This window comes from Drosophila yakuba, chromosome 2L (assembly GCF_016746365.2).
Source record: "Drosophila yakuba strain Tai18E2 chromosome 2L, Prin_Dyak_Tai18E2_2.1, whole genome shotgun sequence".
In the NCBI taxonomy this organism is placed as follows: Eukaryota; Metazoa; Arthropoda; class Insecta; order Diptera; family Drosophilidae; genus Drosophila; species Drosophila yakuba.
Genome location: NC_052527.2, coordinates 27,104,542 through 27,118,795, shown reverse-complemented (window position 1 = coordinate 27,118,795; position 14,254 = coordinate 27,104,542). Strand labels below are relative to the sequence as shown.

The 14,254-nt window shown below is 41.9% G+C and overlaps 1 protein-coding gene across 5 annotated transcripts in view; it reads right to left on the bottom strand.

The window, feature by feature from the left end:
- Positions 1-14,254, bottom strand: part of LOC26536134 (protein CEPU-1) — a 427,226-nt gene that overhangs the window by 30,724 nt on the left and 382,248 nt on the right. Inside the window, exon 9 of one of the 5 annotated variants that reach the window (XM_039370842.1) lies at positions 5,720-5,849. The exons of 3 other annotated variants lie outside the window; for them this stretch is intronic. Coding sequence is in view for 1 of the 2 variants with exons in the window: in XM_039370846.1 (XP_039226780.1) it covers positions 5,844-5,849 (6 nt within the window). In the remaining variant the exon portion in view is untranslated. Of the gene's footprint in view, positions 1-5,719; positions 5,850-14,254 lie in introns of those variants that run through there. One more of the 5 variants, XM_039370846.1, reaches the window with a different exon arrangement.

Sequence of the window (14,254 nt, the reverse complement as noted above, 5' to 3'; positions counted from 1 at the left end):
CCTTTGGGTTTAAAAGGCGTGAACCCCAGTGCGTGTGCTTGGCATTGTAGTTACCAGCCGCTATAAATCGCTCACCGAGTGAGTTGAAAAATTCCAAGAATTGGTCCTCGGAAACTGCAAGACGAGGTGGGCAGTAGACTGCGGCCAGAGTGACGGGGCCGATGCTAGATTGCATGCTTATGGAAGTGGATTGCAGGTAGTCCGTCTCAGTTCTATTATGAAGGTGGTGTTTGATGCGACCTCTGAGAAGTATGCCATTGCCGCCATGGGCTTTTCCGTCCGGATGGTTAGTGGCGTAGAATAGGTATCCTGAAACATGGAAGTTGTGCTTGTCTGTTAGATGTGTCTCGGAGAGGAGCATGACGTCAATATTTTTTTCGGATAGGAACTGGGCAAGTTCGAGTTTATGCCGTGAAACGCCATTCGCGTTCCACATAGATATTTGAAGTGGGGACATTATGTTGATTTTGATGACACGAGAAGCTGTATCAGCATATTTTGGTTTCGCATAAGCTCTTGCATTGTGGTTTGCATGAATGTCATAAATTCTTTTAGGGTTTGCTGGAGTTAGATCATCATCGTTTCAATGCCAGTTGATATATGCTGCGTTTGATCGTTCGAAGTAGTTATTTCCTGTTCTTCCCGCGTAGTAGTTGACTTTTGTGTTATTGGATTCACGCTTTTAATTCTTGATCTTAAGGCAGTAGCGAAGGAAACGCTACGATTGGTACGATGTGTAGGAAGGGGTGCCGTGTAATAGGGGCCCGATTGTGGCGGAGTGTGACTGATGTGTGTGGCCTGAGCTCGTGTTGATTCTCCGTGTTTGTTAAGACGGTTATTTAGTTCCTTATATACTACACAGCCACGCCAATTCGCTGTGTGACTTCCACCGCAGTTGCTGCACATCTTCCTTGTTCTTATAACAGTTCGCTGTGCTGTGGGCTTCACTACAGACTACGCAGATAGAGTTCAGTGTACAGTAAGCCTTAGTGTGGCCGTATTCTTGGCAGTTAGTGCACTGCACTGTGCGGTTGCGTTTGTGTGGCTCTTCTACTGTGATACGCCGATGCAATAGGAGCTGTAACTTGTAGATTGGGTTAACTTCATTTTTTTTAGTACCTGGCTCTCTGGCTCCCACTCGATTTTGAACATTGGTTGTGGTTCCTTATTTTTGTTAAGTATGTTCATAGCCATTTTTGCATTAAAGTTCTTTTCCTTGAGCGCTTCTACGATTTCAGTGGTCGAAACAGTTGCCTCAAGCCCTTTAAGAACAACCTGTAGGCCCCTTGCGTTTTTTAGTTGGTATGTATAAAAGTATTTTCCTATATCGTCCAGGAATTTGGTTAGGATACGATGGCTAGCCTCGGTGTGAGTTTGAACTTTTGTTTCATTAATGTTCCCTTTTCTTAGGGGGATTATGTAGAACGAGTTTTCACCTATTAATGTCGCTATTTTGTTCACTAAGGCACTTGAGCTTTTTTCGCGAATGTATATTGGAGGAGGCTTAACCTTCTTAGGTTCCTCTTTAGATGGCTTTGCCGTTTGTACACTTTCATCAGTAGAATTTGCCAGAAGCTCAAATCTGTTGGTGTTTGCTGGCGTGACATCGTCTCGTGTAATTTTTGCCTTATTTTCGGATTGTTGATTTTTTTTATTTTGAGGGCTGAGTTTTCTTTTAATTCTTATGTAGCGATCCATTCCAGTCTGTATGGTCGACCCGGCGTTCTTGTTTATGTTTTGGTTTTCTGCTAGCACAGCGGAACCGTTAAGTTGCGTTTTTGTTTTGATCGCTGGCTTAGGGCGAGCCAGTACTTGCGTCGACGAAATTGAGCGAGCCGATGATACCGTTCCAGTTGTTGTTGTGATTGCAGTTGCAGTGGTTGTTGTTGTCACAGTACTAGTCACCGTAGGGAAGCGCAAAGAAATTTCGCAAGTGTTTGGTGCTTGCGGGTTTTGTGACGAAGCTAGTAATGAGGGAGAGCAAGACGCGCTCTTTAAAGAGTTGTTGGCAAAAGTAAATTCGTCGGGTTAGGGGTGATTGACCGCTCGCTGTCTGCAGAAGTCGCGCAGACGTATGAGAAGTACGCGTTGTTTCGTTGCAATGAGAGCCGGCGGTCGTCTTGCTCGCGTTGACGCTGAGCGCGAACGTCGTTCTGACTCATAGTTAATGTTTTTATTTGCTTTCTTTTTTTGTTTTTGGTCTTTTGTTTGAAGATGTAAAAAAAAAAAAAACTACTTGTTTGTTTCAAACACAGAATATGTATTCGAGCGATGGTGCATCGCACAGAGCGTCTCTTTCGCTTTTGATTTATTTATTTGTTTTATATTAATAACCATTCACTCAGATTAACCTATACGGAGCTCGATTAAAAACACGTCTTCACACGTCAACGAACCGCGAAGAACCATTTCGAAATTTCTGAAAAATCGCTGTTTTGCAATGGAAAATATTGGGCAGGCTATATGGACTTAGTAGCATAGCGGCCAAGTTTTATAAAAGTAGGATAAGTATATGAAATAATAATACAAAGAGCAATCTAGTTGATAAACATATCCATTTGTTAAAAGGCTTTTTTTGAAAAATTAAAAGGCACAATTTGCAGTCTGCAGTTGACTACTTATACTACTCATTCGTAATGCAGCCTCTTCTAGCAAGTTTGGCTTGGAACCCAATTTATAAAGTGCTCGTTTAGCGAAGTCGGAACTGACGAATGCTCAGCTTAACTAAACTATCGTGCTTCTAGTCATTGTGTATTGATAAAAAAACCCTGTAGTGCTTCTCAAGATATTATTAATGTCTTGTTTTAGGCTATTTAAGTGTACGGTCTGGAATTAGGGGTCTTCTAGATGTTATATTCGGTGTAATAGTTGTCTAGATGATCATCGCTTTAACGAATCGATGCCTTAGCTCGGTATCTACACAGTTTATTTTAAAAAACAAGAGAGAACGCTATAGTCGAGTTCCCCGACTATCTGATACCCGTTACTCAGCTAGTGTAAGTGCGAAGGACAGTTTTTGGCGGTTTGTGGGCGTTAGAGTGGGCGTGGCCAAAAGTTTTTTGGCAAATCGATAGAAATTTACAAGACCAATGCAAAAATGAAAAAATATTAAAACATTTTTCAAAAATGTGGGCGTGGCAGTTTTAGGCGGTTTGTGGGCGTTAGAGTGGGCGTGGCAACCTGAATCGACAAACTTGCGCTGCATCTATGTCCCTGGAGTCTGTATACTTAATCTCAACTTTCTAGCTTTTGTAGTTCCTGAGATCTCGACGTTCATACGGACGGACAGACGGACGGACAGACGGACGGACAGACGGACATGGCCAGATCGACTCGGCTACTGATCCTGATCAAGAATATATATACTTTATATGGTCGGAAACGCTTCCTTCTGCCTGTTACATACTTTTCAACGAATCTAGTATACCCTTTAACTCTACGAGTAACGGGTATAACAAGAGAGAACGCTATAGTCGAGTTCCCCGACTATCTGATACCCGTTACTCAGCTAGTGGAAGAGAGAAGGAGCGTCTTAAACACAGTTTTTGGCGGTTTGTAGGCGTTATAGTGGGCGTGGCAGAAAGTTTTTTGGCAAATCGATAGAAATTTACAAGACCAATATAAAAATGACAAAATATCAAAACATTTTTCCAAAGTGTGGGCGTAGCAGCTTAGGGCGGTTTGAGGGCGTTAGAGTGGGCGTGCAAAAAGTTTTTTGGTAAATCGATAGAAAATTACAAGACTAATGGAAAAAGAAAAAAATTTCAAAACATTTTTCAGAAGTGTGGGCGTGGCAGTTTTGGGCGGTTTGTGGGCGTTAGAGTGGGCGTGGCAACATGAATCGACAAACTTGCGCTGCTTCTATGTCCCTGGAGTCTGTATGCTTAATCTCAACTTTCTAGCTTTTGTAGTTCCTGAGATCTCGACGTTCATACGGACAGACAGACGGACGGACAGACGGACATGGCCAGATCGACTCGGCTATTGATCCTGATCAAGAATATATATACTTTATATGGTATACTGTTACATACTTTTCAACGAATCTAGTATACCCTTTTACTCTACGAGTAACGGGTATAATAAATACAACTGGCCTAAATAACTTGGCATAAGTATTTTGACGAATGCTTTTAATTAAGAAAATAACAAGCTGTTAGTAATATAGGCTTTAGCTTGAATAAATATAAAGAATACCCTCCTTTGGAATCAATTACTTTTTGAAGTCGATTTGCATAGAATTGATTATATTTTTAAGAATATCCAAGGATACATCGTTCCAAAAAGAAACAACTCAAATTGTTTCTTCTTTGTTTTTATGCAAAGAAGCGGTTCGCTTAGGTTTTATGATGGACCACACGTTTTCAATGACATTCAAGTTTGGGCCTTATGACGTCCCGTGGAGGATATTGACACCAACGTCCTCCAAAAATGTTGTGATCGTCCTGCTCTTTTGATATGAGGCATTTTCCTTCTGGAGGATGAAAGACTCGCCAATCAACTTATCGCCGGAAGGGAATGCGTAATCATTGAGAACTTCCAAATATTGTCCTTGGTTCATCGCTTCTGTAACAGGAACCAAGTCACCCACCCCATTGTATGTAATGCATCCCTAGAACATTACAGACCCTCCGTCATGGCTTACTTTTTGGAAAACGGGCCTTTTTGTTCGTCGTTGTTCGTGTGGCAGCTTTATAAAAATCTTATTTTTGGACGGATTGTACTCAAAGGAACTTTCGTCTGTCTGTCAAAACTCTTTTGGCTTGTTGCGATGCTCCTTCGCTAAAGTCAATCTTTTCATTTTGTTTACTTTCAAAATGTAGGGTATTTCCTTGGCTCGATACGTCTTGAAGCCAGCTTCTTTCAAACGTCTTCGAACTGTACGTTAACTTATTGTTTTATTGGCTGTCGCTTTCCATTAATTTGCAGCAGTCTTAGGCTTGAGATGAATGTTTTTTTGGAATTCGCGTACAAGGATTCTGTCTTCATTCCCAGTTGTTATACGTTTTATGTGCTTTATTTGGTAGTGCACTGTTTGTCGCGAGAGTTTAAACTCATTTGCAATGTCTTTCACGGCAACACCAGCATCAAACTTTGCTTCTATTAAAGATCAAGTAACCTAATTCGACCGTTTTGACCATCGTTTTGAAATATATTTCTTTTCAACTAAAGTATTTTCATAAAGCAATATGTTAACAAAGTTCAATATTCCAAAAAACTTGATCGATAGTTGCTCAAACTGGCGAGGAAAACTAGACAAACTAGACTTTTTTTTTTTTTTGAACTTATTGCGTTATTTATTGGATCTTCTTTTATTATGAGACTAACAATAATTATTCAAACCTTTTTATATAAATTAGTTTAAGTACAATATTAAATAGTTGTATTAGCTAGAGACGGACCTAGGATTTCTTAGCTGGGCTGGAGAATCTTTGCGCTTTAGTCTGCTGTGACTACATACACGCGTGAGCGACTTCCGGAGAGAAGTCGTGTGCGGCGAGCTTTGCTTAATGTTTACTCTTTCTCATCTGGATTACCTCGTTGACGAGGTTTATGTTGAGGTCTCTATGGATGCTTTCGCTGCGTAGGTACCATGGTGCCCCAGTGATAGTTCGCAGAATCGCTGACTGAGCTCGCTGTATAATTTCAATGTTGGTTTTGGACGCGTTTCCCCATAATTCACAGCCGTATGTCCAAATGGGTTTCAGCACGGTATTGTAGAGAAGTACTTTGTAATCCAGACTAAGCGGAGAGTTGCAATTAATAAGCAAGTGGAGATTGCCTGCTTTAAGCTTCATATGAGTCCTTTTAGATTGTGTAAAAGTATTTAGCTGACGCGTTATCTAAAACTGAAATAAAAGAGAACATGTTTGGAAATACGCAAGAAAACGCAATACGCAATGTAGCCCATGAAGCTCTAATCACCCTATGCATAAAAGGGATGTCATCAAAAAAACCAACGCCAATCTAGATGCACAGCAAACTTCTAACGCCTTATTCTCTCAACCAAACCAAATACAATGAAAGTTCTACAACTAAACATACAAACCTTGAATAAAATAAACAATAAGCAGCTCTTTAAATTGCATCTAGTAAATATCAATAGCCATCTTATCTTAACTCTGGATCAAGGACAACACAGAGAGAATGGTTACGGTGGTGTTGGATTCTATATTAAACACATCATAACATTCAGAACCATGAAGTTTGATGATGTGATTGACAATATAGGAGTCCAGACGCTGAACATTAAGAAAAATGGCAACATATGCTCTACCATTTCGATATAAAACTTCAAACTTGAGCCCAACCTTAGCATAATTGGGGGCGATTTCAACTCAAAGTCAAAATCATGGGGATCCGCAAATAGTGGCCAGAAAATCAGCAATGGATGTAGGCTTCATATGTCTTAACGACGGTTCTCAAAGCTTCTCCCTCAGTCCAGTCAAATTTTTGATTTTAGATCTATCCTTCCGTAACAGAAGCGACCTTAAAATTAAGTGGAGCTCCTCTAATTCAAAATTCAACAGCAATCATTTTCCCATTGAAGTCGTAATAAACAAGACGCCCAGTGAAAGCCGAACGTTCCACCCTAACTCTTTCTTCAAGCTGGTGAGGACGGACCCCAATGGGTCTGCTCAGCGGCCTAGTTTCTGCTGTTTTGCCGGTCTCGTCGTCCTAGATGGTGCGGACTGCGTCGCTGGGTGCCCGACACTTGGGCTATACATTTGCCTCGTACGCAAACTCACGACAGCTTACGGCTGCGGACCTCAAGGCCATCGCCTGGTTTCCGTACGTTATTTCCGACACAGTCGACCTGGCCACCAAAACAATTCCCACCGCGCACTTGCGTCATTGTTAGGTATGGGCCCGCTTTTGGACTTGCCGGGCTAGCACCAGGGTCTCGATTCACGGGATAGCAAGGCCTCTCAACTTAACCGTGCTTCGTCTTAATGGACCTCAGCTACCTGTGTGTGTCTTGTGTGTCTGGTTGAGTAGCTCTGTTGTTGATTTGGTTGCTTCGCGTTGTTCACTTGTATCCTCGTTGTCCTTGACTGTCCAGACTCCTGCGTTCAGCCTTTGTATATAGGCCACCTTTAACGGATATTCCTTATTGTCTGTAGTCTCCAGTCTCTGGATCCAAAGTCCACGGTTTTACCGTTGTTCTGGTCCAAAGTCCAGCTTGGTCTAGTCCAAAGTCCAGCCTGGTACCGTTGGTCACCTTAACATGGCAAGTCGACGATTACTTTTGTCTGGCTGTCCTGCTCCAGTTTGTGCCGTCTCACTCTCGCTCTCCAAACTCTCTTTCTAAAGGTTCCGTTTCACAAAACTCTCTACTGATTCCGTTTCTCTAAAACTCTCTTTCTGGGACTCCTTGATTTCGCACTGCCGTTACTACGCGTTGATTTCTTGCGTTACTCGCAAAGGCTTTCGACTGTGTAGACATAGGAATCCTAGAGTCTAAACTACAAAAGTTTCAATTTAACCCCACCACATTTACTGGTTAACAGACATTCTCTGAAAACGAGTGTTAATAAGGGGAACTACAAGCTCAAGCAAAACTAATATGCCAAGGATTTTTTCCTGCAAGGCTTCGACCCAACTTTTCCGGGGAAAGGGTTAAACACTTTTTCTTAAAATTTGAAATTGAATGCAAAGAATTAAACCTCTCCCTTAACCCTGCCATATAGAGCGTAGTTCCCTTCAATCTGCGAAGGCAACCGCACAATTCACAATGGCACTACATTTACGAAAGTTTCAAAAATTAAATATCAAGTAAGAATTATAGCCGCGAATAACTTCCCAATAATTGGCGTCAATCCCACGAAAGTTCGGCTTTTGCACATAGAACTTCTAAAGATTAAGCTCGAAATTAATTAATTAAATTAAATAAAAGTGCACACTAACCAAAGCCTCGGGTCCAATTAAATTCCAATATCCTACCACATGGCGCTGACCTGCCACCTGAGTTCAGGATTCGTTTTCAAACGGAAAAAGAACTGGTTAAAGGCCTTGCCCACGCGTTACCAGCCAAAAAAAATATTATTAGACAATTATGTTCTCAACACTAGCTATTTCAAGTCGTACATCGACTTCAAATTCATACTAAACCAAATCCAAGTCTGTGATCCGGTACCAATCCGCAGTAGCAAAATAAAGGTAGACTTAGATTTTTTTAAAAGATCTGCCAAAAACGAAAATTCTATAGACCAAAGTAGCATTCTAAAAATTTATAAAGAGAAATTCCGTATCCAGCTTCTGGACAAGAACTTGGGCCATAATGCATCCAGCGATATGTTTCGTTGAACCCATTCAATTTAGCGCACGAATATAAATTTATTCGACGCGTATCATTGAAACTGAACCACTCTGCACCGCCCTCAAAATCTCAGTAACATGCGCCTGAAAAACTAAACGCTGATTCGCCAATCTGTTTTGTATGAAATCCAAAGCTGCCGCATAGTTGCCCTCTGCAATTACCAATGAGCAAATGGTTCCACTCAATCAGGCGCCTTGCGCCTCAAAAATGTCACCCTGTTTGCCAAAGCGGTAACGTTTCCAGAGTTTTCAGCAGCCATGGCAACAGCAAAGACAAACTCGGTTCAGGCGGGAAGATGAGCGCAAATTACGGCAGTTTCCGTAATTTGGCTTTAATGTTCACCGCGTTTTTTTTTCGATTATTGCTGACAAACATTGTTAATGCACAAATCACTCAGCAGTAACAGCGAAATAAAGTTTAAACTTTAAAGAGCTTTGTATGATTGCACTATATATTGTTTTTGCACAAACAGCAAATTATAGTTGAAGCGTTAAATAGCTTTGTATAATTTGCACCATATATTGTTTATGCATAGATCACGTGTTGAGCTAATAAGCCTTTTTATTAGCCTTGTTGTAAAATGAAATACTATTTTATCGTAGCGAATTCAAGCGATTTAATTTAATATTCTTCGAGAAATTTGGCAGAGATGTGCTTGCTTGGGGTACGAAGAGTGAATTTATTGCAGGTGGGTGCGAGAGTAATAAAAAGACAGAGAGCGCGAGAGCTTAGACGCAGCAGATTTGTATAGATAACAATCATAAAGCTGTTGAACCCTCTCCCAAGCTGGCATGTTTACAAATAACAAATTTAGGAATTTCTGTCAGCTGCGAGACCTGATAAATACAATAAGTTTACAAATTTCAGTATCAGTAGCTTTTTTGATTTATCCTGGTAGAAGAAAGGCCAACATCTTAAACATCTCTCGCTTTTGGCAAATTCGCCCCAACGTTCTTTAAATTAGGCTCAAATTACGTAAATCCTGTATAATAAAAATTAGGTTGAAAAAAAATGTAAATCTCTCGTCGGGGTCGCTAATAAATTAATTAATTCTTGTTACCAAGTTCTCGGTATTTTTTGAATAAACTTATTTAAAAATGCATTGCGTTCCCGGGTGGACAAGATAATTACATAAATTAATCAACGGCAACAAAATAAAAAGTGACAGTGACACATATACATACGTAAATAAAAAAAGTGTAATTTTAAATGTTATTTTTTTACCTCAAATAAAATTATTGTTGCTCGCGACGCGCGAGTCGCGTAATACCCTGAACGTGGTTCCTTAGTAACCACCGAGGATCCTTCACCGTAAAGGAAATTGGCTGCTAATAGTACCCAACGGAAATCAGAGGTATTTGTGCAGAAAATTGAAAGCTGGAGTTGGAGACAAATTTATTGTTTATTGTCTCGAGCTGAAGTATGGCACCTTGCTTTCAATTCTTGGCACATACGTATCAATATAGTAGAGCTAGATTGTATGCAAATAATATACACATACATATATTAAACCGCTCTTGGACGCAACATTTATTTATTATACCCGTTACTCGTAGAGTAAAAGGGTATACTAGATTCGTTGAAAAGTACGCCCACAAACCGCCCAAAACTGCCACGCCTACACTTTTAAAAAATGTGTTGATATTTTTCCATTTTGATATTAGTCTTGTTAATTTCTATCGATTTGCCAAAAAACTTTTTGCCACGCCCAATATAACGCCCACAAACCGCACAAAGCTGCCACGCCCACACTTTTGAAAAAATTTTGATATTTGTTAATTTTTGTATTAGTCTTGTAAATTTCTATCGATTTGCCAAAAACCTTTTTGCCACGCCCACTCTAACGCCCACAAACTGTCAGTGTTGAAGTCTGTCCTTCGCACTTCAAATAGCTGAGTAACAGGTATCAGATAGTCGGGGAACTCGACTATAGCGTGCCTTTTATATTTGCAATTTCTTGCTTTGAAGCCAAGAAAAAGCAGAAATTGGAGGGCTTGAGAAAATTTAGAGCTGCCACCTTTTACACAATTACCAAATCGTAAATTCTTGCAGCCGACGGCAACATTTTGTTTATCATATCTGAGGTGGGGTCAGAAATATATTTTTTATAAAATAACTACTGGCAGAATGATTTTGTGGAATTAACATCAATAGACCACTATTTTAACTACTTTTTTCCCTTAGTAAATAAGATCTGATTTGATATAAAAAAAGGCATTTGCTTTTCATTTCGGCCAGACAAAAATGCCCGTTTTACAAATCGAAAAATTCTTACGATTTCGAAAACCGGAGCACCATTTTTACGATTTTAAATTGAAATCCTTATCAATATCTCATCGATTTATGTTGCTCTGTTATCGATAGGAGACGATACAAAAATTTCGAGTGCAATGTTGATTTATTTGGTATTAAATAGAGTCGATGGGCGGAACAGCTCGATTATGTGACTTTGCAGCTTTTTTCTGATATCGAACAAATGTTAAATCGCCGATATCAGCGTTTATCAGCTGAAGAATCAACAAAGCTGAAGCAAGACATATTATTGTCAAGCAAGCCACATAACCGTAGCTCATTTACGTGTTGCTCCGCCTGCAGGAGGCCTCAGCAAACTTGTAGGTGTTAGGAGCAGAATTGCTAGCTGTTGGTCAAATTAGATAAAGGAAATAAGTTGTGAATAGTTTCAGCTGTAGTGAAGAACCGTTAGAATCGATTGACAGCACACTACAGAAATTGGTCACTGAATCCAAAGAAAATTCTGTAGCACAAGGTATGTAAAGTCCTACTAGTAAGACTATTGCCATCAGGTCGCTTTGAAGTTTGGATGCCCTTGAAGTTTGATCCAAATATGTTGGACAAGGTTGTCTCGAGATCCGAACATGAAGACCATGTACTTGGAATTCATGGATGAATACCTCGCTCTAGAGCATATGTCGCCTACAGACAACAAAATTTCTTCCACCCCACATTATGTCATTCCCCATCAATGCGTGATAAGGCCTTAGAGTACGTCAATATTGATGCTTCCTTTAAAACATTGTCTTAAGTGGCCTTGAATAACATTCTGATGGTGGAGCCGACGATACAAGAAGATTTGTACTCCACTGTACTCCGTTTCCGGCTGCACAGGTATGCCTTGACTGCCGAATATGTATCTCAAGTAATGGTTCATGAAGGGGATGGGAAGACGATAGCTTCTGATATAGTCAGACTGGCCACTCTGGACTTCAGCTCCGCCGCGCAACAAGCTTACGACATCAAATCAACATTATATTGTATTTCCTTATTAAACAAAGCAGTAAGTACTTAAATTACCAGATTGGCGACCCCGTAATAAACACAATTTTGAATATCGGAGATTGTACGCCTGCTCCGCCTGACTCTGGTGAAATTCAACGCGACTATAGCGCAGGCACCGTTATTCCTGTCATCGTGTCGGTCGCCGCCATCAAGCTACGGTTTGTATAGATGGTTTGTGCAGATCGAAGCGCAATTTCAATGCAGCCTCATTTCTTTAGATAAAACGCACTACTACCATTTAATCAGTGCTTTGGATGCTTATATAATGAACGAAGTATCTCATGTTGTGGCGCAACCGTCGGAAGTCAACAAATACGAGCACCTGAAGGAGATTATCATCGAGCGATTTACGGAATCACCGGACAGACAGTTACAGCGCGCTTTATTGGAGCTTGACCTTGGGAATAAGAAGCCCTCGAAGCTCCTTCGACAAATGACAACTCTTGCTGATGGTCTGCAGACGCCTGGCGAGTCCGCTGGCTCTCTCAGCTACCGCAGCACGTACAACGGGGCTTGAAGCTCCTACGCTCAGCAACTTTGGAAGAACAAACTGCACTCGCTGACGATCTCATGGAAGAGGAAGCGGGTTCTTTTGTCATGGATGCTGGGTACTCCCGGCACAATTCAGAGGCAACACCCGCGAATACGCGGGCACAAGTGTCGTGGACGACTTGAAACGCGACATCCCTGTCATCAAGGCCTCTTTAACTCTTCTGCAGAACATGCAGCCTCCCAGCCATTCTCGCCAGCCGATCGCAACGTGCAGCAACTCTGAGCACCACGTCTGCTTTTATCATGCCAAATTCGGACCTAATGCACGAAAATGGGTGCCACAGCAGGGAAACTAAAGAAGCTGTCATCTCTTTAAGCGACTGGTGACAGCAGATCTCCAAGCAGTCGCCTCTCAAAGGAGTACAGACTTCACATAATCGATCGTAATACCAACATAAAATTCCTTATCGAATTCGGATCAGTCATCTCACTTATAACTGTTTCGATAATCAAGGGAATGCATCGTCGCAAAGACGACTTAAAACTGTACGCCGCCAACACCTCTATAATTTATATATACGGCACGCTAAATCTAACTTTTGGTCTCAACTTACGGCGTAAGTTCACCAGGTCGTTCGTCGTTGCGAACGTCCAATCAGCAATTATCGGAGCAGATTTCCTCACGCACCACGCCTCATCCTCGACCTCAAGGGTAAACGCCTTGTGGATCCCTCAAAAGCTGTTTCGACCAAAGGAGAAGTTGCTGAAGCAAAACTATACAACTTTTCTAATGTGCCTTTAGCAACCCGCATTCATAATGAGGTTGCGCATTACATTCAAACAACTGGCCCACCAGTTTTCGACATGCAATGACGGCTTACATGCGAAAAATTAAAAGCGGCACGCTGGGATTTCGATCTCTTACTCCAGCAAGAAGTAATTCGTCCCTCCAGCAGCCAATGGGATACCCCTATCCATTTGATCCCCAAAAAGAGCAACGAATGGCGCACTACTGGTGATTATCGCAAACTTAATGCTTCCACTATTCCAGATCGCTACCCGATTCCCCATGGGGGAATCTTTAACGTCAGCATGGATGCTCGGTTTTCTCCACAATCGATTTGGTGCGTCCCTACCACCAGATCCCAGTCTCGCCAGATGATATTCCGAAAACAGCCGACACTACACCGTTCGGCCTTTTCGAGTTCGTCGGCATGCCACCCGGACTGGGCAATGCAGCGCAAACCTTCTAGCGCCACATGGACAACATACTTCGTTCCTTTCCCCATCTGCTCACCTCGCACTTAAAACGGACGCCTCCGATACAGCGATCGGTGCTGCTCTCGAACAACTAGTCGGCAACGTTTGGCGTCCCATCGGGTTTTTCTCGCGGAAACTATATCCGGCAGAGCATGGCTAGAGCACGTATGATCGCTCCTGTCTATTTTCGCTCGTATCATCCATTTCAAGCACATTCTTAAGGGGCGGCCATTCGTCATCCAAACCGACCATAAACCACTACAATACGATTTAGGCAGAAAGCAAGCATAGCATCGCCTCGACAACTCCGCCACTTGGTTTTTATCTCCCAATTCTCAACGGAGATAGTGTACAATCCCGGGGAAAACAACGCAGTGGCAGACGGCCTTCACGCATCAACACCATAAGCATGCCGTCTAGCTTCAGTGCTCAAGCGATATTCGAGGCCCAACAAACCGACGATGAAATGGTTGAGCTTCCTCGAACCATGTCCCTTGTGCTACAAGTTAGGAAAATCGACAACCTAGACATCTGGTGTGACATCTCGGATGGACGCGATCGGCCATATTTACCCAAAAGCCTGAGACACCAAGCTTTTAATGCAGTACATGGATTGGAAAGTTACTGCGAAGTTACTTATGAAGCGATTTGTCTGGCCAGTCTGGTGATGCCACCCTCTGTTCCCGACAATACGTTCCTTGCCAGCGGGCCAAAATCCATCGCCACACACGCAGCCCGGTGAAGAAGATCGATGTTCCTGACAATCGTTTCCAGCACATTCACTTCGATCTGATTGAGCTTCCCACTATCCGTAACTTACGCTACTGTCTTACCATCATTGACCGCTTCAGCATATGGGCTGCAGCTATTCCACTATTCAACATC